Source organism: Sorghum bicolor, chromosome 10 (assembly GCF_000003195.3).
Source record: "Sorghum bicolor cultivar BTx623 chromosome 10, Sorghum_bicolor_NCBIv3, whole genome shotgun sequence".
Classification (NCBI taxonomy): Eukaryota; Viridiplantae; Streptophyta; class Magnoliopsida; order Poales; family Poaceae; genus Sorghum; species Sorghum bicolor.
This window is the reverse complement of record NC_012879.2, coordinates 52,997,578-53,025,126: the sequence shown is the minus strand read 5'-3', so window position 1 is coordinate 53,025,126 and position 27,549 is coordinate 52,997,578. Positions and strand designations below refer to the sequence as shown.

The 27,549-nt window shown below is 42.7% G+C and overlaps 2 protein-coding genes and 1 pseudogene across 2 annotated transcripts; 1 reads left to right on the top strand and 2 right to left on the bottom strand.

The window, feature by feature from the left end:
* LOC110430816 lies at positions 3,021–5,530 on the bottom strand. Its single transcript, XM_021448827.1, has 5 exons — positions 4,369–5,530; positions 4,113–4,286; positions 3,649–4,038; positions 3,384–3,569; positions 3,021–3,271 (listed from the first exon to the last, which is right to left on the bottom strand). The coding sequence occupies exons 1-5, from the start codon at positions 4,396–4,398 to the stop codon at positions 3,203–3,205; spliced, it is 849 nt and encodes a 282-aa protein (XP_021304502.1). The 5' UTR covers positions 4,399–5,530; the 3' UTR covers positions 3,021–3,202.
* Positions 5,199–21,797, bottom strand: LOC8065091 (protein MONOCULM 1). The gene is given in 5 exon segments (XM_002437226.2): positions 5,199–6,865; positions 6,868–7,087; positions 11,571–11,806; positions 17,409–17,744; positions 21,673–21,797. Coding segments are annotated over 2 exon segments (1,410 nt in total). The 5' UTR covers positions 6,961–7,087; positions 11,571–11,806; positions 17,409–17,744; positions 21,673–21,797; the 3' UTR covers positions 5,199–5,548.
* On the top strand, positions 23,776–25,655 carry LOC8082434 (annotated as a pseudogene).

Sequence of the window (27,549 nt, the reverse complement as noted above, 5' to 3'; positions counted from 1 at the left end):
TATATATATATATATATAGTCCGTATAACTATGTCTGGGATGTATGTATATAGCTGGGGCAGTATATACATATAACTAGCAAATGTGCTTGTGTGTGTTGTGCACGGTCACTTAGATACGATTTGGAGCTCAAATATATATCCAAAGATCGTCATCTCTTCATCCAATACATAATTAATAAGTTGCTTGACAGCTGAAGCGTCTTGAAATTGATGCGAATTGTTCTAGCAACTTGTATGAGACTATGAGTAATGGGTCATGAGTTCAATTCACATACAGAGAGCACTAAGAGCATGAGGGTGTGTGTGGGTGTGGGAAGTAAAAAAAAAACGACTGAAATTTTTTTCTTTATGTCTTAATATTAGATACAGATTATAAATAAAATAAGAGATGCTTTTCTGTCCCTCCAAACAAAAGGAATTAAGGTAGAATAAGTTAGATCGAGATGAAGATACCCTGGCGATGCAGGAACAACAGCAAAAACACTATAGGATGTACTGCCCCTTCGGCCAAAATTCTGTGCCAAATGCCGAATTGTTTAAAGATATGTGAATACCTAGCTGCCAAGCATGCATATATTTCCCACTTTTTTTTACTGAAGAGATGAATATTGCTATATGTGAAACATCCACGATGATTTTGAAATGAATCTAACCTCAAAAGGTTTAAGAATAAGTAAGCAGGAGGCTCACATAATTATATTGCAAGCATGCATGAATACCAAATTTTGCATCTGTCTCTCCTATTAATTAGTTCCTGTGAAATAAAATTTGGGCCACTAAAAGTGCAGAAAGATGGCATTTACATTGTTTTCTTTTATATATCATCAGGTTGATGCATACATGGTATATTTAAGTTCAAAAATAGGCGGCGTGACAAAAAGTAATATATATATACTAGATACAGTTTGAAGCTAGAGTAAGCATGGAACTATATATACCTTAAATGTATAGATACTTTCGCTCTTTGTTTTCTTCTTGCTTTCTACAATGGACTGGTGCTAATAATATACCAAAAACAATTATTTGATACTTCCAAAAAAGGTAATGTTTAATTGTTTTGAAGTACAAAGTTATGCTTGCAAACAATAAATTGTATTCTCTTGTGAGCACCAACTAGATTTGCTTCTAACAAAGGTAAGCTGAAAATGATACGATGGTACATCTATGGTCTAGATAGATAATCCTGGCAAACCCTCCATTATATTATCATTTTTGGAAGTCGCACTAAAAGAAAGCAAAAGAGCATATGTTAATTATATTATGTTAATTTTTCAAAGAACGAAATTCTGAATTGATAAAGTAGTCAGAGATGCTCTGAGAACTCTTGCAAATTTTCTTGTACCTGTCTTTTTCACTCATTCTGTTAATTTCCATTTTCCCAAGTTCCTACATGCAAACATAACTGTAGTGCGTGGGTATAAACTTTAAGGAGTGGTACCAATCTACCTACTTATATTATATAAATAAACATGAGAGACAAGCAAGCATCGAAGGAATCAAATGCAAAGTAGTAGTAGGGCATACCATGGTTCTCTCTTTGAGGAACAAATTAAGAAGCCATGCATGCATGCAAAGATCCCAAGGAAATGGAGAGAGAAAAGAATTCAAGAAGAGAAGATGGGGCCTTCCAAAAGGGAATGATCTTTTCACAGAGAGCAGAGAACAGAGAAGAGGGGCAGGGAACATAGCCAGGAGAGAGAAGAGGGGATTAAGGCCGGGTAGGAGCAAGCTGGCCACCAAAAGGGGTGGCCTGGTTTTGAGAAATCCCATGATTTTGTTTGAGGGGACAGGGGGCAGGGATTAGGGTTGGCATTGATGCATGGGATCATGCCACTGCCATGCCCTCCCAAAGACAGCTTACCAGCATATCTGGGGCATAACACAGAAAACAAGAACCCAAACCCCTTCTCCCTGGGCAGAAGAGGAGACACACCAATTTTCTTTCTGCCAAGAGCACATTAGAAAAACACTAGGTTGTCTTAGCATCTACTATGTATATATACATATATGCATATATATTGTGGCCTGTTGCAAGTTGCAACACCGCGGGAGTGATGATTACACCCACACAAACAGACTACCAAAATGGCCATTAGTTTATGGCTAGTGCTAGCCAAAGCACGCATGATTGGATATAAATACAAACAACGGCATCAAGAGCCAACAGGCAAGTGAAGTGCTGGAATGTTTATATAACCAAGCCATGCAAGTGAGCTAGCTAGGAGCTAGAAGATCCTCCTCCTCCATGCCTCCGATATAGTTTAAAATAAACTATTGTACACACATCACTACCGGATTTGCGTGCTTTGCCGTGTGCCTGGGGCACACGGCAAAGTGCCTCAGGCACACGGCAAAACTTACGCCGTGAGGGGCACACGGCAAAACGCGCACGGCACAGGGCCAGTCGGCGAACGGCTTCTTTGCCGTGTGCCTTCTGTCGGGCACACGGCAAAACATGACGCCGTGCGCTTGGCACGGCACTCGGCACACAAAAGTGACTTAACGCCGCGGGCTGCGTAACGGCAAGCTTTGCCGTGTGCCAGCTCACCGGGCACACGGCAAAGTAATTATTTTTTAAAAAAAGAAAAACGTCTTTGCCGTGTGCCCCCTCAGGCAGCACACGGCAAACCTTTCATTAAAAAAAATCTGAAAATAAACATTGCCGTGTGCCCACTCAGCCAGCACACGGCAAAGTGTGTATTAAAAAAATCAGAAAATAATTTTAAATAGAGTTTCGGTAGATTTCTTTACCGTGAGCAACGTACGGCGAATTTGGCCTGTTTTGCCGTGTGTCGTGGCTACAGCACACGGCAAATCCTGCGGCACACGGCAAAGACGCTTCCCAGGTGGCTCTGGTAGGCCTCTTTGCCGTGTGCCATGCCGCGGACACACGGCAAAGGACCTCTATGCCGTGTGCTGCACACGGCGAATTTGGTCAAATTTTTTTTTTGGTTTGTTTATTTGCTTCCCCATCAAAAGAAACACACAAATCACATATATATATATATACTCAGACCATCACAGATCACATTTATATCACAAATAACATTTAGAGCTCACATACGACATATATATCACAAATCCGAACAAATCCATAACAATCCATCCTTCAAATGTCCATAACCATCACAAATCATTCACAAGTACATCACATCCTTCACAAGTCCATTATCACAACCATCACAAAGTCCATCATCCACCTACCTCGACGGTCCACCTTGTTCCCCTTGTTGCCCAGGAGGTGGATTGTTTGACGCCGCCGACTGATTCTGCACAAGATAAATATGTTGCTTGTGTCAGACAAAGGTTAGAAATACACGTGTGATTTGTGACAACGGATATATGAACTTAACAAAAATTATAAATAAAAGCCAAACTCACAGGAGTGCTGAAAGGAGGAGTTTGAGGTTGGAACAACATAGCTGGCGGAGGAGGTTGACCAATAGCAGGTGCAAGGTTTTGCAAGTACTCGTACATTGCATTCATCCTGGCTTGCATAGCCTGCGCTTCTTCCTCCCTCCTTATCCTTTCTTCGTCCCTTTGCCTCTCCGATTCTGCCAGCCGCTCCTACACAATTGACGGCAATGTTACAATGTGAAGCAAACATATGTCGAAATCAATGAATGGCGAATAAAATAGAAATTACCTGGAGGTCCGCCACAATGTTCATCGTAGTGTTTGGTCGTTGGCGTATGGGCGCGCTCGTGCCTGTGCTCCTTGCTCGGATCTGGGATAGGCTAGGAACCTCGCCAGAATCCAAGCTGCCGTGGCCAATCATGTACCGGCCACGAACCTTTCCTCCTCCCGCCCTCATGACGACTTCTCCATCAATGTCGTGGGTGGCGGGATCGTACTCTGGCCCATATACCTCCTTTGCCGTCTCTATGTACTGAGTGAGGCGTGCGTGGACGGAGGGGTTGCTGTACGACGAAGCGGGGGCAGCTGGGTCATAGCGAGCGGCTGTCGAGTACTTGGTCTGGTGCCCCATAGCATACGCCTGGAAGTTGGTAATTTGCTCACCACCATGTGCATTCGACTGAAAAAGAAATAACACAATGATTATAAGTAATGCCAAATTAAGCATTAGGACAAAAAATGGATTCAACTTACCCATTTAGCTTTCCATGCATCAAGGCTAAGACTGCCTTGATGGTGCGATGGACCTTGCATCATGGCGCGCCGCTCCCTGCCTTGATTGTGCGCCTCCTGCCACTCAGGGTCGAACCACCTGTCCACCATCATCTCCCAGCACTGGATTTTCGTATTGCACCACCACGGAGGAACCTACACGCCATCAAGCATGTGACATATAAGAAGATCATATAAAGGTTACTTAAGGAAAATATTATTATTGTTGCACATTTACCTTCATGTATTCTTCCTTGGTCAGCGACATGGTTCTCGCTTGTTCCTTGGTCACCTTCCGAAAAAGGTACTGGGCGTGGTACGTCACGACGGCACACGGCAAAGAGTTGACGGCAGCCAACGGTGGCCGACGGCGTCAGAATTTTGCTGTGAGCCCCGTGCTAGCACACGGCAAATAGCTCCTTCACCGTGTGTTTAACTTTCGCCGTGTGTTTTTCTTCGGCACACGGCAAATCTATTGATTTCACCGTGTGCTCTTCTGTTTAGCACACGGCGAAGGACGTAAACGCCGAGTGCCGAATGTTTGACGTGTGTTGGCCTGGGTGGCACACGGCAAATCGCCTCTTTGCCGTGTGCCCGACGTATTGCTCACGGCAAACATGAGGGCACACGGCAACGTCCGGTTTTCCGGTAGTGCATGACACATGAATAAAAATGAAGAACGGTCAGAGGAGGACATTCTGCAAGATCACACGTCCAACTTAAACAAAACCTCTCTCAAATAAATATGTATCGAGAAGAAGGACAATCTAGAGTAACAGGATCTCTCACATCAAAATTATTAACAAATAACAATAACAATGCAATAGGTCGGTCTCCAACAAAAATAGACAAAAAAATCTCCTTAGTAATTAAACTATGTATATAGAAATATAGAATGCTCACATGAGCTACCGAGAGAAACAAATGAAAGAAGAAATAGATATATATAGCAAAGCCGATTTGAAGCAATTGCTAGCCTAACCAAGCCTAAAGGCCAACCCCTTCACTTGCCGCCATTCCATGCATGCAAGGCTATATATGAACTGAACGCCTCAAATCAACAAGAGAGTATTAATCAACCAACCATCCATCCATCCAAGCAGCTAAGATTAACAGCAATTAAACCACAGCAAGCTAGGGTTAGGGTTTCCTCCTTGCAATTAACCCAACAAACTCATCATCATCCTCCAAAATCACCATGAGATCTTGCTAAATACGTACGTAACAAGTAACCACCAATATTATTGCTACAAAATGCAATGCTCTCATATATATACTCTAGCTCTATATATGCGGTAGTGATGACTAGTGAGAGCGAGCCAAACCCTAGTCCGTCGCCGCCGCCGCCGGCAATGGCGGCATGAATGCATGCACGCGGCAGGTACGGTAGAAGGCTCGTCCACAGTGGCGGTGGTGGGCTACTGCCACGACGACACGGACAGCAGTGGCCGCGTCTGCCACCCGAGAAAGCACGCGCCGCGCGCCTCCTGCACGAGGTAGCCCTCCGACGGGTAGTGCAGCCGCAGCAGCAGCCGCGCCTGCGACACGGCGAACGCGCTGAGCGGCCGCGCCGCGAATCCGGCGGCGCGCGCCGCGGCTCCCCACCGTTCGAGCCCGCGCCACCACCTCCCACCGGAGGCATCCAGCGCGGCGTCGATCTCCCTGCCGAGCACCTCCTGCTCCACCGCTAGCCGCTCCCGGCTCCCCGGCGGCACAGTCGCCTCGAGCGCCTCGAACACGGCCGAGTAGTGGTCCATGGCAACCGCGGCCCGCTGTGGCAGGTCGTCGATGCGGTCGAAACCCCCGCCGATTGTCTCCCTCTCCGCGACGGTCACCACGGCGGGGGCCATGGCCTTCACCCACTTCAAGAAGGCGGCAAGCTCGTCCTGCCCGCCTAGCTTGTGCAAGAACATGACGCAGTTGACAGCCAGCGTCTCGTCCGGGTGCAGCTCCAGGCTCGAGGCCGCGCTCGAATTGGTGGTCGTCGTGGTGCTCCCGCTGGCGACGTGCTGATGATGATGGGTAGCGGCGCAGGAGAGCAGGAGCGGCGTGAAGTGGAACGGGAGCTGGATGGAGCGGGCGAAGGCGCGGAGGCGGCTGCCCGTGCGGAGGAGGGTGTCGCGGTCGGCGCCGGCGCCGGTGATGCGCACCTCCGGCGGTCCCGCGGCCGGGTCGGCGCGTTCGGCGATCGCCTGCAGGAGAGGCGGCCACTGGACGCCGTGCGCGGCGTCCAGGTCTAGGATGTGGATTCGGCGCGCGCCCTCGACGGCGTCGAGGATGGCCTGGTTCGCCGTCAGGTGCGCGAAGCGCAGGAAGGGCGCGATCTGGTTGAACGCGAGGTAGGCGGAGGAAGTAGCGGCGGAAGCCACCAAGCCCGGGGCGACGACGCGGCCAGCGGCGACGGCGGCGGCCCTGACATCCGCCCGGAGCGCGAGCGCGCGCGCGAAGTGGTAGGCGAGCCGGTCGGCGGCGTCGGCGCGCGGGGACGCCGCGGACAGGAGGACCCCCGCGGCGCGGCGCGCGGCCTGGAGGTCCCCGCGCTGCAGCAGGTCGGCGCAGGCCAGCACGAGGTCCCGCGCGGACGGCACCGCCGCCGCGAGGACGCCGCTGCTGCCGTTCTTGTTGTTGCCATTGTTGGTGTCGGTGTCGGAGGAGGAGGAGGAGTGGTGGTGGTGGAGTGAGCTGAGCATAGCTTGGACGACGGTCGTCGTTCCGCCCAGGCCGAGCTTCTTGAAATCTTCTTCAGCGGCGCGACGAGGAACGGCGGCGGCCGGAGTCGGCGGTGATGGCAGGCGAGGAGCATGAGGGGGTGGAGTGGAAGGACGTGCATCTCATCTCCTGGCCGGTTTAATAGGGGCGCACGACGTCCAGCAGCAGCAGCAGCATCTGGGGAGGCTGAGGCTGGGGCTGGGGCTGGGAGCCTCGCAGCTGCAGCTTCCTTGACAGTACATCCTCATCTGCCAAAAATACAGAGGTGTGCTTGTGTGAGAGTCTGAGAGGCTGCAGGCCTGCAGCACCTCATCAGCTATACTCCTACACAGTACCTTGCCACTACCTACTCGGCCATAGCCTAGCCTAGCTACTAGTAGCAGCTACTAGTAGATGCATTGTGTAAGAAAGAGAGAGAGAGAGAGAAGTGGATGCTTTCTCTCTCTAGGAGCTAGTAGGAATAGAAGTGGGAGGGAAGGGAGGGGAAAGGTGGCAGCAAGGGTGAGGAGTGAGAGTTGTCTTTTATCTGGTGGATCGTGGTGCGTGTGATTTTGGGGAGGTTTAAAGGAATAGAGGAGGAATCTAACTAAAACATTCCATGGATTGGTACGGTGTTGGTGGGCCTAAACAACCAGAGATTCATATCTGGAGCTAACTCGTTACGCTAAGCCAACAAACTACTAATCTCTATTACTCTCCTACTAAAAACTATGTGCCAAGCTAGCTTGCTTTACATTAGTACTCCTTTCTTCTCTTCTCTTCTCTTCTCTTCTCTTTTCAGTTAATTTTATTGTCAACATCTCATACATTAAACAGTTCACGATTGAAATCATATGAAAAATACTTCCAAATATGAATCCAACAATTCCAAATTTATGTGGTATATGTGCTTAACTAATAATAAAGAAAGGGGAAAACAAAAAACAAAAAGATCGAGTACAAGGCTACTAGCTAGCCAGATGGATGGGACGATGGGTGGATAGAGACATTGGACAGATGAGCAATGTAAGGATATCTCCGTGTGCGTGCTCATTGGATCCAATGCCATAGCCAGCCAGGAGAACTGGATGATGATCATTGGTTCCTCGTGTGCTTGTGTGTATACACAAAATGGATGCTACTCTCATGTTTAGCCCCATGTTTAACCCATTATCACAATTGTGTGCTATTAGGATCTAACCATCAGTTAGTCTCCGTTATCTCTTATTAGCTCATACTTTGCCCTACTATTTAGCATCCAAAATCTAAGGCTAATGGTTAGTAGCCCATAAGATCCAAATAACCCTCAGTATTTCTAGATTTTACATATGCTTCGAAGATATTATGTTTCTTGTGCTCCAACACAATGTACAACACACCTCTATTAAGAGCTAGTTTGCTTACTCCAACATCAGTTAAACAATCAAACTTATAGGTGTGGGGAAAAAGTTGAAATAAGTTAGTTCTAGATAGCTTATAGGATTATATAAGCTAAGGGCATGTTTGGCTGCACTTATGTGTAGCACTGCAGCTAGTGCTCCACATAAGTGCAGTCGAAAAAGCCCTCATAAGTGTCCTAGGTTATAAGCATTGTTCGCCTAAATGACTATTTAGACGCCGTATAAACGCTACACAGTGGTACACTATTTCAGTTTAATCATCCATTTAGTCCGTTTAATGGACTGTTTAGCCCGAATAATGGCTAACAGCAGGTGACCGACTGTTTACCGTTTAGCGTTTAGGAAAACATTGGTTATAAGTTGACTTATTATGAGTTGGGTTGTTTGGTGACATTTTGGTAACATACAAGCTAATTGTAAAAGCTGAAATAAATTGGATTATGCAAGGGGCTTAAACAAACAGATCTAAGGGCCAACATATAACACAATAGGACACAAGAAAATGCATGAATTGGGATGTCAATGAAATTTTGCATGAATGAAAAAGTGCAAAACAAAAGGTTGAGTTTTATATGAATATAAAGATGTTTTTTTTCTTGGACACTGAATGCTAACAGTAATCGCCTACCATGAAGCCATCATTGGACTAAATTGACATTTAAATGAGGGAAATGAGTATTTAAACAAGGTAAATGGTTGATTAGACGGAAACCATGTACCATAAAATAGACTAGTGACTATTTTATGCGAATGGTGATGTAAAGAAAAAGTCAATTTTGTCAAAAATAGAAATATTCATAAACAGACATTTTGAGCATAGTGGGAAACCTCAAATTAGCAATATAAAGAGAAAAAAGGTAGAGAGGAAAATTCCATTATGTATGAATTCATAGCAACTATATAGTTTCTTACTCTCTTGGCTACAAATATACCCATTTATAGAATTTTTATTTAGGACAGATTAAGGAAGACAGAAAATCACTATGGTGCTCCTCAATCACGCAATTAGCTCCTCCCTATTCATGTAGTTGATGCCATAAATGGTAGGTGTATGAACCATGAGCTAGGGAGAGGAGCTACTAGAGGGTCAGATTAGGTAAGAAATGCTTATATCTATGGACAAATTTTGAATGTTAGAAATGTTTATGTATGTGGATAATCAAGTATATAAATGTCAATGTAATGAAAAGTCACCATATTGTTTTTTTTATCTGAACCTCACTCTTGTTTTTATAAACATGCCTAAGAACGTATTTCATTAATAAGAGGGAACAAAGTGTGAACACAAGCTAGTCCAAGCCGGGAAGGGAGTCTTAGACAGCACCGAATACAACAAAGTTTATTACACTAAACAAAAACAAAAAAAATGATCTAAGCTAGGAGCCAAACTACACATTTATGTCGTTGAAGAGCGGCCTCAACCTACAGAACAATGCTTGGATCCATAAGAGTTGTGAAATGTACAGGATTTCCTACCGTAAGTATTGAGTAAATATTATTTAGAAAGAAAACCTTGTCTATCTACAGCTCATATATATGGTGATAATACATACACACAAGATTGAATTTTCAAGTAGCCAAATCACTATAGAAATTAATTTGCAAATTATCTATTCGTGTGTCGATGGGCATATGCATGGTTGAAGAAAACAGGTAGGATAGAATACCTCCAATCCAATTGTTGAAACTAGCTGATCTTTGTGTAACATGTTGTTGACCAGTGGAAGTAATGCACATAATCAAACTATGGTGTCTTATATATTATGCAAGGAAATCATCTTGTGACCATACCATGCACCTTTGTTTGACCAGTTAAATTGGACAAGTGTCCACTTTTCTGGGGCAGTATTAATGTTTTTTCTGTACAAATTAACATCCTAAAAGTTTATGACAAGATCATGTATAATTTTGTTCATTAGACAATACTCCCTCTGTACCTATATAAAAGAAAGGCGTTTAGGACAGTGATGTGGTCTCCAAAGCCCACTGTTTGCCTAAACAGCTGTTTAGACCATTTAAACGCTAGACAGTGGTATTACCGTTTCCGTTTAATCATCCGTTTAGGCCGTTTAATGGACTGCTTAGCCCGAATAATGGCTAAATGAGAGGTGACCGACTGTTTACCGTTTAGCGTTTAGAAAAACATTGCCAAAGCCTAACTTTGACTCCTTGTTTTTATAAAAATATTTATCAAAAAGTGGTATATGCATATTTGTATGAAAGTATTTTTCAAGACATATCTATTCATATGGTTTTCTTTTTTTTTTAAACTCAATGACTTAAAAGTTATTTATGATCTATATTTTCAATATTTGACCCAAACCTTATCTAATATGATTTTTTATAAGTATGGAGGGAGTAGATAGGAACTTCTCTAAGAAGACTGGTTTTGTCGATCTATTTGCACCTAGCTAATGATCACACTGGTCTTGCACGCTTTTATAGTTCTCCGCGCTTTTAAGTTGGGTAGTAGTGCAAGCTAGCATGAATGCATGGCTTTTCATTAATACCAGTAATCCTGTTTTGTTATTTGCCTAGTTTTAGCTTGCTGCTTATATTAGTGTGAAACCTGTTTGCTGATCTTGATAGTAATAGGCAGTGCAAGTTGGAACTCTTTTAATCATTGTGGAAGCCTCAGGATGCTCCCTTTCCAAAAGATTTGCACACAGTATTATAGTCTGACGATTTGGACGGCTAGGCTACCATCTCTCTCTGTGTCTGTTCTCTCTCTATGTGAGTGTGCACACAAACACGCAATGCTTTAAATGGGTGAATAGAGACTAGACAGAGCCGACTCTCCAACCATATCATGTTTTGTCCCAGGGTGGGATCTCCATTGATGGCTCGATCGGCCCTGATGCGAGATCGAAGAAGAGCACACCGCACCCTCACCTGGCGCTCGCTATGCCAGTGCTGCACATTGCACACACATGCTTGTTGATACCACAAGTAAGGCCTTGTTTAGTTCCAAAATTTTTGGCAAAATGAGCATTGTAGCAATTCGTTTGTATTTGACAAATATTGTCCAATCATGGACTAACTAGGCTCAAAAGATTCGTCTCGTCAATTCCGACCAAACTGTGCAATTAGTTTTTATTTTTATCTATATTTAATACTTCATGCATACGTCTAAAGATTCAATGTCACGGAAAATCTGAAAAATTTTGCAAAATTTTTGGAAACTAAACAAGGCCTAACCTGCAGCTACACTCGTCCCCGATTGGCTAGCGGCTACGTTCTTGCTTGCAGGATCACATGCAATCCTAGCCCAAGCAACAGTGAGTGCAGGTGTATGTACACGCATGCTGATGCATGAGAGAGAGAGAGAGAAGGCCGGGCAGTGAGGACTCACATCGAAGGCATCTTGATACAACACATTAGCAAACAAATGGAATATTGCAGCAGCCAGGGGTGAAAGCTGTGAATGTGAGGCAGCATGACACTGGGCGGCCTTGGATGGAATGTCTCAGTCCCCAGATGAGGCAAACTATCATCACCTCCACCTGCACACCATCATTGCCCACCAAAAGGGACATGTGCCTCTGTGTCAAGCAGCTGCAGATATCATCCCTCCCTTTGCTTCCAACTCTGCAAAAATATTTTGTACACGTATATATACTCATGGCATCAGAATATGTATAGTACATGGCAATATATGCATATGCATGCATGGAGAGAGACAGAGAGCAATACAAGTAGCATACACATACAGTGGCCAAAAGAAACAAAAAGTCATAGGGGAGAGAGATCTTATCCCTTGTGGCAAGAGGGAAGAGATCTTTGCATATGTGTGCAAGGCCCTAGACTACCACTGGCGCCTGTGGCTAACTTGTGTGCACCAAGGGAATCTACTCTAGTCACTCTTCCCTGCCGCGGCATGCTCTTACATACTACCTCAAGGCAAGGCATGTAAGCATGTAGCATGAAGAGGAAGGGGAAACTTGGCATGAGACCACTGTGAGAAATGCCCAAAGTGAGCAAGGCAACAAACAGAAGCAGCTGGCTCTCACTCTCTCACGCGTCACTCAAACAGTAGAGATAAAAGTAATAGTTGAAACGAAGAAAAAAAACAGAGAAAAAACTTGTGACTTTACCTCCTGGTGCATCAAATGCTGTGATTTGACATGTTCCAAAATCTAACCCCGCTGGTACAGCATCTCTCCCAGGACCACTCCTTGATGAACAGCGCTCCTGATATGTAGGAGTACTATGTGTTTGTGAGAGAATGAGAAAGAGGAAGCTGATCGAGGTTTGGAGCAGCCTCGTTGCTTGGCATCAAGATTAAGTAGCTAGGAGGAGCACAGTCTTGAGTGGAGTTGAAGGAAGGGAAAGCCACGCTATTGAGAGGGGGAGCACACTCAAGGACGAATGGGGACCAAAGGTCCATGCATGCCAAAAGGAGAGATAAACTAACAAGGATTATATTAGCCCAAAGAGGACATGGCAATTGTTAACGCAAACAAATCTACAAAAGGTATATCGCCCCCACTCATATTGTTTTTTTGCTGCCACTTTTTTGCATAGCCTTTTCTATATTCTCTCTCCTATTTCGCTCTGTCTCTCTCCCCTCTCCTAATCCTATGTAGCCAGCCAATGGTTGAACCTGCTATGAGTGCAAACTGTTCCATGTGCTTCCAGTCGGAGACTTGACATCTGATGTAATGCAACAGATAGAAAAGGATTATTCCATCTCAAATAGGGTTCTTAAAACTAGCAACCACTTGAACCCATTGATAGTAGAGAACTCTAGCCTTTCATCAATGGCCTGGGGTGTCTTTTCTGCTCTCTGCAAGAAAGATGCAGACCTAACACACTCCAGTTCGATCCCGTCAGATCATCGCACCCAACAACTCCTTGCCCCTTGCCCAGTTCCCAACAACACAACACATAGGCAAAAGTCAAACGAACAAACATCTTTCAGGATCTTCTCTCCATGGCACCAAAGTCAAGAGGGTCAGAGTAATGTGCGCATCTGGCGGTCACAGTCTCACGGATTCACATGAGAGAAAGATCAGATCTTGTAGTAATGTATGATGAGATGTACCATGCACGATTGCACATGCCATGAAAGACGAAAGGTGAGCTGAGTTCGCAAGAGTTCTACTGTTGCTTATGCTAGGAACTTGGATTATGCTGCTGGTTATGTTGAAATGTTGGGAGAGAAAAACATTGTTCATTCATTAAAAAGTAATACTAAAATAGTGTTGTAGAACATGGCGTATATCATTAGCTCTCTTTATTAGGAAGACAACGACAAAAGAAAGTCGTTTTGGACAAGGTTTGAGTCAAACATTAGGAATATATAAATTATAAATAACTTTTAAGTTGTCGAGTTTGGAAATATAAAAATAAATAGATTTGTCTTGAAAAATACTTTTATAAAAACATATATATACCACTTTTTGATAAATATTTTTATAAAAACAAGGAGTCAAAGTTAGGCTTTAGAGACCGTATCATTATTCTAAACCACTTTCTTTACAGGTACAGAGGGAGTGTATAAGAAAAAAGAGACATTACTTGTACGGCTAGGAGCATACATGCACTCAGTAATAGGTTAGACGGTAACTAATCATGCATGCTAATTACTTTTGGACAAGTCTTAGAACACATTTAGAAGTGATGGTAAAGAAAAAAGGCATGGCATTTTAGTAGTCTATACCGGATGGTGTTTATTAGTAAAGAAAACTTTAAACACATTGAAAATGATTCAGCTAATAAAGAAAAATGGAATGGGAGAAGATAATGTAGATTATTAGATGGCTGAAGTGATATGCAATCACACTCGCTTATAGCATGTAGGACCAGTTAACACCTAGGAAACCTCACTTCGGGGGCAAGAAACTACTAACAAGAAACTCCATACATTCTTCTATTAAATACCCTATTAGATTAGCTAATATATATAGGAAGTTAATCACTTAAATATGTACCACCAGAAGATAAGCTCATATAAGGACTTCAAAATAACTTAAAAGTCGTTCTGACAACTTGTTCCATGATAAATCTTGTGCAGTAGATTAATTATTTCTTCCTTTATTTAGTCTTTTAGAGACATATATAGCAAATCAAGTACTGTACTTGGTTTGACGTGTAGAAGCATTGAAACATCCTCATGAAATCAACTCATCATCACCAGCGCGAATATCCACTTTCAATATGAATCACAGGATGTCTATAAGAAAAGAGATGCTCTGCTATTACTTTTGAAGTAAAAAAGATTAAATATGCTATTGGTCGGCTCTCAGTTCTTTGGCATAAAATACTGGTGATGCATGACACGGGCTATCCTTTCCGATCCACGTACCTTTGCTAGATATGCAAAGGCATCCAAAACTCACTAGAGTACTCATACAAGACTCTAGATTACTCATAAACAAATAGCTCCTCCCTTCATATCCCATAATAATTAATATATACAGCTAATTCTGAGTGTCCTAGCTATGTCAAACTCTGTTAGGTTTAAATAAATTTATAGGAGACAATATCAACATCTAGAATACCAAATAAGTATCATTAGGTAAAATATGAAATAAATTCTCACAATATACTTAGTTGATATAGCAGCTGTTCCTATGAAGCTGGTAAATTTAAAATAGGTTGACTTGTGACAAACCCAAAACTGGCTATTTGGAATGCAGGTAGTACATGTTATTACAAAGATACTACATCCAAAAAAAAAGATTTTGACACATCTATGTAACATGTTTATAAAAAAAATGTGAATACATGTGTAAAATTTAAGAAACTAAGCCAGCCCAATTAATTGAGGGTGTGGATGTATGCACCAAGGTTGGTTCATCTTTTATCTTTTAAAAAATTTAAGTGTGTAAAGCACCAAAACAATAAAGAGCATAAACTAAATGGCAAGAATTAGGATATAAACTAGACATTAATATCACCCACACACACATCTGACCCATCTTTGTTGCAGGCAGCATATTTCAATTAACGGGACTAATTTTTCCTTGCGACACCAATTATATATATGCTTTTACTAACTTTAAAGCCTTTGTTTATTTTTCATCCCATGGGGATTAAGAGGGATTGAAGGGTATATTGAGGAGGATTTTGACTTGTAGGGGATTTAATCCCTCTCAACCCTCTTGGTTTAGGAGCAAAACGAACAGGACCTAAGAAAAATTGAACCCCAATCAAGGTTTCATTTGTGTTTTCCCTCTCAAATCCTATAGAAATTGAACTGAGGCCTTGTTTAGATGTGAATTTTTTTAGATTCCACTACTGTAGCATTTTCGTTTGTTTGTGGTAAATATTATCCAATCATAAACTAACTAGCGTCAAAAGATTCGTCTCGCGATTTACAGTCAAACTGTGTGATTAGTTTTTGTTTTCGTCTATATTTATAATGTTTAATGCATATGCCGCAAGATTCGATATGACAGAGAATCTTGAAAACTTTTTGAATTTCGGGGTGAACTAAACAAGGCCTGATTTTCATGGCACTTAGCTCGCATACACTTGAATGCTGTACAAGTAGCTACATGCCGCACTAACAACGAGGCAGTCAGTATCCGTTATCAACAACCAGCAGCCAGTACTCTGTACTCCTACTACTGCTACTACTACTCCTGAGCAACTCATGTACTCCGTACACGACAGTAGGTGTACAAAGGTTGAGCTCCAAACTACGATGGATCTGACCAATCGACCGAAACAGAATTGCCATACTGCTGGTTGCTGAAGAGAAAAGTCGTAGGAAAAAAAAGAACAGAAGGTCCCAGGCAGGGGCGGGGTGAGCTATATCCAGCCTAGCCTGGCTAGGAGCCTTTCATCCAGTAGTATGTACTCCCTCTCAAAAAAAATATTTTTTATTTTGAGGCATCGTTTTTCTTATTCAAAATTTATGTTCAAATTATAAAATAAATAAATTATTATTAAAGTATCTCTAATGATCAAATAATTTACATTAAAATGGATAATATTTATAAAAAAATTAATAAGACAGATGGTTAAATAAGATGTTCCAAAGTCAACAATAACAATTTTTTGAGAGGAGGAGAACGCTAAGGCCTTGTTTAGTTCTAAAAAGTGAAAAGATTTCGGTACTGTAGCACTTTCGTTTGTTTATGACAAATATTATCTAATCATGGACTAACTAGGATCAAAAGATTTGTCTCGTGATTTACAGCTAAACTGTGTAATTAGTTTTTATTTTCATCTATATTTAATGTTTCATGCATGTGCCATAAGATTCGATGTGACGGGGAATCTTGCAAACATTTTGGTTTTGAGGTGAACTGCCTTGTTTAGTTCCAAAATTTTTTGCAAAATCGATACTGTAACACTTTCGTTTGTATTTGACAAAAATTGTCCAATCATTGACTAAGTAGGCTTAAAAGATTCGTCTCGTCAATTTCGATCAAACTGTGCAATTAGTTTTTATTTTCATTTATATTTAATACTCCATGCATGCGGCTAAAGATTCGATGTGATGGAGAATCTGAAAAATTTTGCAAAATTTTTTGAAACTAAACAAGGCCCTAATATAAAAAATTCTCCAAGTGCAGGGTCACGTCAAATCTTTATGAAATTTTTATATCGCATTCAGCCCACGCTCTCCAGTAGTACTACACGGTGTGGCCTGTGGCCAGGACGCCAGGTGAGAGAGATATGAGGGGACAGGCACTCAGGCAGCCTCACAGCCGATTGATCGTTGTCCCCTGCTGCTGTAATTATTAAAACATGCCCTTGTCGTCCTACAACAGCAGGGGAAAGGATCCACTGCGGTTGTTTCGCGTCTAGTGTAATTTGTTTGCCTATCTAGGTGCCTTGCCCTCGTGTAAGGTTACCAGAGAGAATGATGTTGTGGGTTGATACTAGAGCCTAGAACCATGTTTCTCCACTAGTACTTGGATCAAATCTCTAAGCTATAGAGACTGGGTCAAGTAAAACTACTTCCTGCGTCATTTGAACACTAGTCAGTTTACACCAGAAAGAACACACAAACTATTATGGATTATTATTGCTACGAGTATATTTGACATATGTTTTTCAAGTTAACACGGAGCAACAATGTTAATAAAAGTCATAAATCTGTACGTGCAGTGTCAGCAATCATTTTGCGTCCTAGTTTACTTACTGGTATATAGACAAGTAAAACAACAATATATGAGGAGCAAGGGTTGTAAAAAAAAAGTTATAGAGAAACTTAGCTCATTAGTTGTCTGACCTGAATCACAAGGAATCGTGAAAAGACCCAGAGGCCAACTTGCCCTGTGGAGTAGAGATGAACCGGATGAACAAGCAGCAGCAAGCTTGGACCTGTCAGTAGCACAGAACAATACCTTGCACCCAATGGTTGTTTACAGAAGCACTTCACAGAAGATCCGTGATGTGGCCACCTTGCACGGTCTAGTAGCATTGTCTACGAATATAAAGTCAACCAGCTTTTGGATTTTGAAGACAAGCCTTAAGCACGGAGCAAAGCAACCCAAGATCATGTTTCTCTGAACATAAACATATTCCTCCAACGAGTAAGTTTCTCCTGAACTTGTCTGCCTATTTTCTGGAAAACAAAGACAAGGGTTAGTTTAGGACTTGAATATTCCCAAGTGGCCATACATTGTTAAATCATCACAAGAAGTAAATTATTAGTCACTAAAACCATAGTTTTCGTACAAAACTGACATCCAGATTCTTTTCTCAATTTTTTTTCTTTGAAAGGTAGCTAGCTGTTTACCTGCCCCAAAAAATGCAATGTAGGCGTGGTCACTAGCGGGCCCAACGGCCAGCTGTGGGACATGACAGGAACTTGGAACGAGTGGTTCCAGCATTCAGATTTGTCCTCTGCCTAAAAACAAGTATTCAGAATTGTTCTGTGATTCTTTCAAAAAGAATCGATCGTTTCTACTTATTTGTGCAAAAAAGATTGCCTCCTTTAGGAGGAGAAAATGCTATGCAAGTAGCTTGACCAAGAGATGACATACTCCAAAAAGGATGCAATTTTCGTCAACAATTTTAAGTTCAAAAATAGCATTTATGATATTAATTAACACTAAATACATAGTAAGCCTATTAGAAGAAATAAATATTAATATTATTTTGTATAAACTTAATTAGTCAAATTTAAGAAAAAATGATTTGTTTAAATCTCAAATTATACCCTTTTTGGATGGAGAAAGTTGATGAACATAACATGTCTATGTACAATAATAAGATGCAGTGCCACAAGGGGATTGATTCGTAGAAACGTCAAAAGGTGACAAAAAGATGAATGTAAGGTAGGGATTATTTCATACATCCAAAGTCAAAGGTACGTAGGAGGGTATTGCACTATAAGTTTGGTTTAGCACCAATGAGAAATATACAATTAGAGCAAAATGCAGTCTTGGTCCCCCTATAAACACTCAACCTTGCTACAGATTTAAAGGGCGAATCCATCATTTGGAAGGCAGCACCAAGAAGAAGAAAAAATATGAATGAAATGGACGGGAGCAAGTCAAATCAGTCCCCAATCTATAGATTTATCCTAGCTATATAACATATTTATATTCACAACATCATGAACAATATAGAACATGCATGGTCCAAGAGGGCAACTAATAGAAGCTATAGAAGCATCATGGAGCTTAAAGGCATGTCCATCCACACAGGCAAAGTGCAGGCTGTGCATACATTGAACTTCCTAAATAGGTTTTAATGCTTCACTTGATCTTCCCTACAGCTAGTCACGTAATCTAGTTGAACTTTGATGTGATAAGAACGGAACTAAAGTCAAAAAACCAATGTGCTCAACCAAGCTAGCCATCAATTTTTAATTGGCAACTTACCAAGATTCCCTTATCCCAGACCACTTTTAACGATTAGTTAATCTTTTCGATCCTAATCGTAGAGACAACTATCATTCCTATACTTCAAATCTTCTTTGGCCTTTTCTTGATGCTCTAGCTGTGAGAATATATTTGTGTAAAAAGTGTCTTGGACTTTTAATGGCTATTATTTGAATGGAACAAGGCAGGGTCCAACAAAGGATGATAATGCTCAAGATGCTCTGGATCAAACTGATGGTGACATTAAACTTTGTAGGCTTAGTGGAAGAAGTAGAGAGCTGGAAACCAGCAGCACTTATGGCATCTTGGAAGGCTGCGGTGCTCCAGACCTGTCTATGGATATTATTAGAACACACATTGCAATAGTGTAAATAAATAAAAGCACTCGTCAAAAGGCAAAATTTTGGTCAACTGTATACTGAACTTATAAACTATGAGACTTTTCAAATTTGAATATGTAGCAGCACCGCCACAACACTAGCACCATGCTATACATTACTGTATCATGTAATAATAATAAGCCCTCGAATTCTAATTTTGTTTTTATCTAAAAAAATTAAAATTGGGTCAAAGCGAAACTTGACAATATGAAATAACTACATTGACATGTGTGTCATGATCAGAAAAGAATTTTACGTATGCACTGAGGAGAATGATGAAGCCTTGCACCAAAATCCTCCAATAATCCCCACTACTAATAATTACTGGACCCTACGCATGGTAGATGCCTTAGATTTGCAAGCTTTATTAGTCACTAGAAACGTAAAGGATCCATCCACTTAATCATAAACTTTGGAGACTATGAATAAGTTAATATTTGCCGCTAGCAAAGTTAAAAATCAGGACCTAAAGAAAATCTGCATAAAGTAAAAAGTAGCAGGAGATCCTGGGACAGTAGGTCGAAAAGCAAACTCCTAACTAAAATTTCTGATATTATCACCAGATATAAACCAAAAACAAATTGCAGTTCCAACTGAAAAATTGTGGATGTAGAACAACTAAGTATCAGCAGAGATATATTCCTCTTGCCTCTGTTATGATCTTGACAAACCTTTCTTTGGTATGCTAACTCTGAATGAGTACAGGTATGGTCAGAAATAAAAACAGCCATACGTTATGCGAACGTAAGAACAAAGTCAAAAAATCTTAGCTTAATCATGTTTTTGCCTAATCCCAAGGATCCAAGCTATCTTAATTTTGTTTGTATGGTTGCCCCCTTTCGGTAAGTACCATTGACCCTACATTTACTTGAGGATGTTTGGTTTCTACATGGAAAAAACAAGGGTATCACAAGGACATATCTGTGTGGTAAAGTGTGATAAGATTCACCCAAAACATCCACCCACCCAATAATCAACTCTACATTGTCAAATAATCTACTTCTCCATCTAAAAGCAAAGCATGACAACTGTTACCCCTCAAATAATCAGTAATTTTCCTTTTATTTATAAATAAATAGCAGCTTACTGTTACCAACTTTAAGCCACGGTTACATTACAGATTACAGACAATTTGTCAGACTTAATTTGTTTGATTCCTCAAGGCCTCCCGTACATGCTATATGATTCAAGAGTAAATTCCTCTGCTCAATATCTACAAAGTTTACCTCGATACCATTATCTTGCAATTATCACTTCGAATTAGTTGAATTTATGACTAGAGCATCATAAACATTTTTGTTCCTGAACAGCATGCCTAAGAAAGAAACAAAAGCATAGCGGCATGGGATTTCCATGCGTACATGTCAAGTCCATTTTGATCAGGTTCATGTCCCAGCCGCTATCACTTTCTCAAAGGAACAAAAGCTAGGATACAAGCAAACTTTATCATAAAAAGAAAAGGTGAAAGGAAAGTAAAGCAAGATTGTTTTGACCCTAATAAGTTCATGGTCCCCTTTGACTACACTGATACAAAACAGAGTAATCTACAGAAGCCACAGCCCACTGGTATAGATGCCATGCTGTCTAAGTTAACTTTTGTGACTGCAGATCAAAAATAAATCCTTAGATGCCATTCAAGGAACAACCAAAGTAAATTCACCCATGCGTGGTCGGCTGGACCATATTCCCCAAGTACTTGGTTCAAGACTCTCTAAGCCACTTTTGACTGCAGTTGCAACAAACCAAAAAACCGTGCGCAACCAATGCGAGTGAAGGGAATCGCGGCACTGAACATTCAATATTTTACAACTGCCATTCACTCCCCCAGGAGGCCATAGCTCGTTTTAGCTACAGGCTCGTCATGGAATCCTACCAGTTTCAGAGAAGGGTCATGCACAATGCGACAGGGCACGACAGAACAGTTTTTGTCACATGATCCGACAGGCTAAGACAACAAGATTTAGCACACGTGATATCATTTCGCAAAAAAAAAAGCATGACTGTTTCAGATTATATGCCTGAAAACAGCTTAGAGGTTAAAATGCTACAGAATTCAGACACGAGGCAGAACTGAATATCTTACTGTTCGTCCTGACACAGGTGTGGAAAACAAAAACGTGATTCTTCGTTGTTTGAGGTTGGAGCTAGAGCTGGTTGGTTTGTTTGTTTGTTTTCGGTTGATCAGTTTGGTCAGAATAAAATGCCAAAAGCATCTAACAACTGCTCGAAGAGCGCTGACATGATTGAGAATACTCGAGGACTGGGTGAAAAGTTTGGTACGTACCGTAGGCATCGCCGCTGGAGATACTTCCTCGATCTTCCGCGTGGAGCGCCTCGCTGGAATGATGCCAAATCCGCCGTCGGATCGCGTCTCGGGACCGCCGGCGGCGGCGACGCATCTCGCTTCGAGAACGAGGACGCGGCGTGGCCGGACTACGTGGAGAGATGAACGGGATTGTTCCTGGGCCTCTGAGGCCACTTGATGGACTGGGCTCGTTAGCATAGTGAGTGGTTGGCCCAATGAGAAAAGAGAGACTCAGAGAACGAAATTAGGCCAGCAACGTTTATGCATGTTCATCCGATCCGACCTTATATACTTAAAAATAAATATATGAAGTGTTTAGCTAGCTAGAAGGTACCCAATGAGAAGAATATAAATTATCATAATAATTAAAAAGATATAGTCATCAATTGATTAGATTCTAATTAATTACCATTGATAATAATAATAGTTTGATCTAATATGTTTTTTTAAACATTACCCACATCTATTGTCATGAAGAAAGTATATAAAGAAAATCTCTAGAGTTACATCTAAACTACCCACCTATTCCATTACAAAAACATAACATAAAGTTACCCCTTAAATTTTCATCTACTTACCCATCATGCTATTATGATAATAAATAAATAAATAAATACTCTTTTTTTAGAATTACATAGTATAACGCAAACACTCACAACTCACGCACACTCACCCTTATAAATACATGTACCTAAACTCTACCCCTATGAGTACCTCCGAAGGACTGAGTCGACAGGTCACGAGATTCACGAAGTCATCACAAACGTCTCACTGTCGATGGTGACGCCGCTTATTACTAAAAGCATGTGCCGTTAAATCATGAAATAAATCCAGGAAAAAACGAGCGCTCGTGCCAAGTTGAGAACTTAAACCCGAGTGGATAGATTCCACCACAAAGAACCCAACCAGCTAATTTATGATCAGTTTACAAATAAATAAATACTCTCTCCCTTCTAAATTATAAGACATTTTGGTTTTTTTAGTTACATTATTTTTATTATATATCTAGATATAGTGTATATGCAAGTGCATATAAGAAACTATGTATTTATAAAAAAAATATCTTATAATTTAGAATGAAAGAGACTAGCAATTATGCAAGGAAAAAACATCATCTCGTGCCTTTAACCTAATATGAACATGATAAAAAAAACTCAAGTGAACCCTTGATAACGAGTCACGCGGCGGATATTGAGATTTTGTTTTCTCGACTAAACAAGGCCCTAAGGTGTTATGTTTCAAACATTCATGTCTTTCTTCGATCGTTGATGACCGACCACATTCCAATACGAGGCTTCGGCCCTATTTGGTTCCTGCTAATTTTTTTTAACTCACAGCGCATTGAATATTTAGATACATACATGGAGTACTAAATACATATTACTATTTACTAAAATAAAAACATAACTAGAGAATAATCTGTGACACAAATCTTTTAAACCTAATTAATATATAATCAAACACTAATTATTAAATAAAATGAAAATACTATCGTACTTATTAAATTTTAACACCTCAAACCAAATACCTCTAAGTTTTTGTTATTCTTGGTTCGAATTAAATTAAGGGTGTGTTCATCTGCTCTCTTCGTCAGGTATCTCAGGCACGTGCCATGTGGGGTTCCGTGCACGCGGGATGCGCCCGCCGAGCAAAATATATTTTTTTTTTTGAATATACAGCACTCTTCGGTTCATGTTCTTGTTCATTTCACTCTGAAAAGCAAAACAAATGCCATTTCTTTGTCAGAAAATTTTAAGAATTTGGCCCGCTCGAAAAAATAAAATTGGCACTCAATATACAATACATCCCCAAGAGGATCCTTTTCGCTCCTGCACCATGCAACGCGCGACTGGCCGCCTTTGCCGGCCGGCGCCCTCATCACGCGCTTTCTCCCGGCCCCGCCCCGCCCCGCGCGCGTGCTCGCGGACACGGCTACTTCATTAGCCCCCCCCACCACACGGCGAGGCGATCCCTTATTCTTGCCTGCGCATACACACACACACATGAACCACGGCCCAAGCAGCAGCTAGCTAGCAGGCAGCACACACAGAACACGCACTAAAAAAGCGACGACCGCGCGCCATGTACGCGTACGCGGCGGCTCCGAGCAGCAGCAGGCTGGCCACCGCCGCCGCCTTCGTCGTCGTCTACCTCTCGCTGCAGCTGCTCGTCCGCCACTTCGGCGCGGCGGCGGCGCAGGAGCTCGGTAGGCGTCCCGGGTCCAGCTGGTTTACGCACGCACGCGCGCAGCGCCGTGAGTGACCGATCGAGTCGAGTCAGTCGGCTCTGTTTTGAATAATGCATAATAGTTACCGGTAGCAGCAGCTGGTCGTTGTGTCATGTCATGCGTGCGTGCATCCGGTCGTTTCCTGCTTCTTGTGACACTGACACTGCACGCTCCCCGTGCTGCTGTCGTCTGTGCTGTGCATGGTTTCCATTAATTGATGCGTTGCAATGGCTGGGCTGGGGAATCGATCGGTGGATGAAGACGAGGAGGACTTCAGCTACCGGCGAGACGCCGGGAACGGGCCGGCGCGGTGGGGCATGATCCGGAGGGACTGGGCGACGTGCTCCGTGGGGCTCATGCAGTCACCCATCGGCCTCACCGACACCGTGGCGGGGCTCAGCGACCGGCCTGGCCACGTAGGCCGCTCCTACCGCCCCGCCGCCGCGTCCCTCGTCAACCGCGGCCACGACATCATGGTACGTACCAGTAGCCAAGTATATATCTCGTCGTCGACGACGACGACCGAGAGGGGTTATAACTAATAATAATCTGCATGCATGTGCGTACGTACGTGTTCTTCAGGTGAGGTTCAACACGGACCCGGGCGGCGTGGTGGTCGACGGCGTGGCGTACAGGCTCCGGCAGATGCACTGGCACGCGCCGAGCGAGCACACCATCAACGGCCGCAGGTACGCACTGGAGCTGCACATGCTGCACCAGAGCGACGCCAACAACAACAAGTACGCCGTCGTCTCGCAGCTCTACAGGGTCTCGCGGCATCATCGCGACAGGACCATTCGCAGGGTAATATTTGTGTTTACTTGGGTTCTCACAATAAATCAGCCAACAGTACACTGTCATGTCTTATCAGTCAAACGAACAAGACGGTCCAACCAACCAACCAACCAAATTGGTGATGATCGATCTCATGCGTGTATATATGTGTGCATGCAGCTGGAGAGGTACGTCCGGAGGGTCGCGAGGAGGAAAGACCACGAGGAGCTCATCGACGAGGAGGTGGACCCGCGGCGGCCGGTGAGCCGGAGCTTGGCCTACTACAAGTACATGGGCTCCTTCACGACGCCGCCATGCACGGAGGGCGTCACGTGGCTAGTCGCGCACCAGGTAATTAATAAATCCTAAAATCCATGCACGAGCAACCAGCTACACACAGAGGTGCACGGCGATGTACGTGTGTGTGACGTGGCGCGCACTTGCGTGCACAAGCTAGGTTCATAGTTGTGGGTGTACATGTACCCAGCATAAAAATTTAAAAATAACCTACTATTACAATCAAAATTTTATCATTGTTACACTTTAAAATTTCATATTTGCTAGAGAACTGCATCATTCTCTAATTTACTCTAGCTTCGCCACTGCGTGCAGACACGGAGGGTGACGCGGCGCCAGATCAGGCTGCTGCGGAACGCCGTCGACGACGTAAGCACCCACCCATCCGTTCGTTCACCGCCGGCCATTGCGTCGAAGAGTTTGCAGTAGTAAGTACACTGGTGGTGTGTATACGCTGACGAAAGATGTGTGTGTGGCTTTTTTGTTTGGTGTGCAGGACTCGAGGAGCAACGCGAGGCCGCTTCAGGCGGCCAACGGCAGGGGCGTCACCTTCTACTACACCTCGCCGGCGCACGGCCGAGGGGCGAACGGGGACTAGCAAGAGGAGACGACACGGCCGGCGAAATCTTGGCGTCCCTCCGCCGTGCCCTGCGTTTCTATCTAGGCGACACATGCAGTGTTAGGACAGAATGCAGACTACTTTTTTTTTCCTCTCCCGCGATCATCTCATTTCATTGCAACGTAATGCTGTATGAAGTGCGATTGCTTTGGCAAGTGAGTTTGTGCCAAGAAAAGAAAAGGCAGCAAATTAGAACGTTTGCAATGGAAACAGAGTATGAACTTGGAAGCTTCTTTTCCTTGTGAGTGTCCCTAAAGCCATGTCCTATATATGTACAATAATAAAGTTAAAAAATGTCATTATAATCAATACATTCTTAACAGGAAAGATCAAGCCCTATATGTCTTAACAAAAAACATTTCTAGATAAACTGTTGGAGATAACAATATAGACTTTTTTAGAACCTTTCACGCAACTCATAATGCATGATTTTTTTGTATGAAGCCAATGTATGTGAACACCGTGAAAACATTAGAACGATGTACAATATAAATATTAGAACAAAATCTTTTTCCCGTTACAACGCACAGGCACGATTCTAGTAAAATATAGATGATCAAAGGGAAGTCTCACATGTGTAGGAAGATGGTTCCCAAAACCTGACCATGGTGGAGGCTAAGGGATGGTAGAGAAGAGGCAGTGGATGGCGAAGGGATATTAGATATATGAAGGCTTTAGCAGCAGCGAGGTTTAGGTTTATCACGAGGCTTTGGCAATGATGAGGCGAACAATTTATTACATAATTAGCATCATAGACCGTGGCTTAGGTGGAGGCAGACCCATCGGTGGCTGGGCTTAAAGGCAAACCCATGGTGGGCTGAGCTTAAAGACATACCTATGGCGGACTAGGCTTGGAGGCAAGGTAGACTCATTGTGGGCTGCCTAGAGGCAACGTCAAAAGTTTAACATTTAAATTTCAATGGTTGCGTCTAAATTTTCACATCCAACTAGTAGATATGAGATTGAGATTTGGATTCATAATTGTTCCTACAGTTGTAGACATGAGATTTAGATTTGATCCATACATGTTCTTATGGTTGCAGGCCTTAATAAGGGGAGGCTGAACGAAGATAGACACTATATATATATGTTCAGCTCATTGTTGGTTACGGGTCCCGGTGCTACCTCCGCCATCTCTCACTACCGCACCATGCTAGTTAGAGGGAGAGGGGGAGGGAGGAGTGCAGTGGCGGATTCAGAAACGAAGCACAGGAGAGGCTAAATAACAGAGGCTAATAGGTTAAATCCCTATCGTGGGGGGCTAATGGGCTTAATAGCCTTTTTATGTGTTTTTTATGAAACAATTCTCTACTGTTATTTAAGCTTCGTCCCGTGCTACAGCCCGGGCAGCACGGGCCGTACATCCGCCCTGGAGGAGTGGGAGCCTGGAGTCGAAAGATGGGCGTCCGAGGGATAGGTGAGATAGAGACAATGGTTGAGAGGTGCAAGGGAGAGAAAGAGGGTAGGCTAGAGGGGAGGGGCAGTGGCTCTATGAGAGTGGGGTGGGGTTATGGTCTGAGTGTTTTGGTCTTTATATTGGCCCTGCAAACAAATCAACGGTGATACCTTTTTGGTTATCATCGTCAGTTTGTAATGCGAACCAACAATGATGGCTGTTTTTATCACTATAAACGGCGGTGATAGCTGTCGTCGCTAGTTTTTAATTAAGGAAGTGATTATATGAAAGAATTGATTCTTTAGGATGAACTGTATGTCAAAAGTGATTGTGTGCATAAGTGAATTAGAAGAAACTACTTCTTTTAGCTTCTAACCTTCTAGTTTATTTTAAAACTTTTCTATAAAAAAATGTTTGGACATCTTCCTAGATTCAAGCTAGAAGCTGCTTGAGAGCTCCACTAAACGCTCCACTAAACACTCTCCAAGTATTTTTGTACTATGAGTAAATTATACTTGTTCATAGATCCTCAAACTAAAAAAA

Excerpts from the sequence above, each read along its gene's own strand:
- LOC110430816 (XM_021448827.1), bottom strand. The coding sequence starts at position 4,398 with ATGTCGCTGACCAAGGAAGAATACATGAAG. Across the intron at positions 4,039-4,112 it reads ATGCATGGAAAGCTAAATGG|TCGAATGCACATGGTGGTGA; the intron begins GTAAGTTGAATC and ends TTTCTTTTTCAG. Across the intron at positions 3,272-3,383 it reads CTCCTCCTTTCAGCACTCCT|AATCAGTCGGCGGCGTCAAA; the intron begins GTGAGTTTGGCT and ends TATCTTGTGCAG.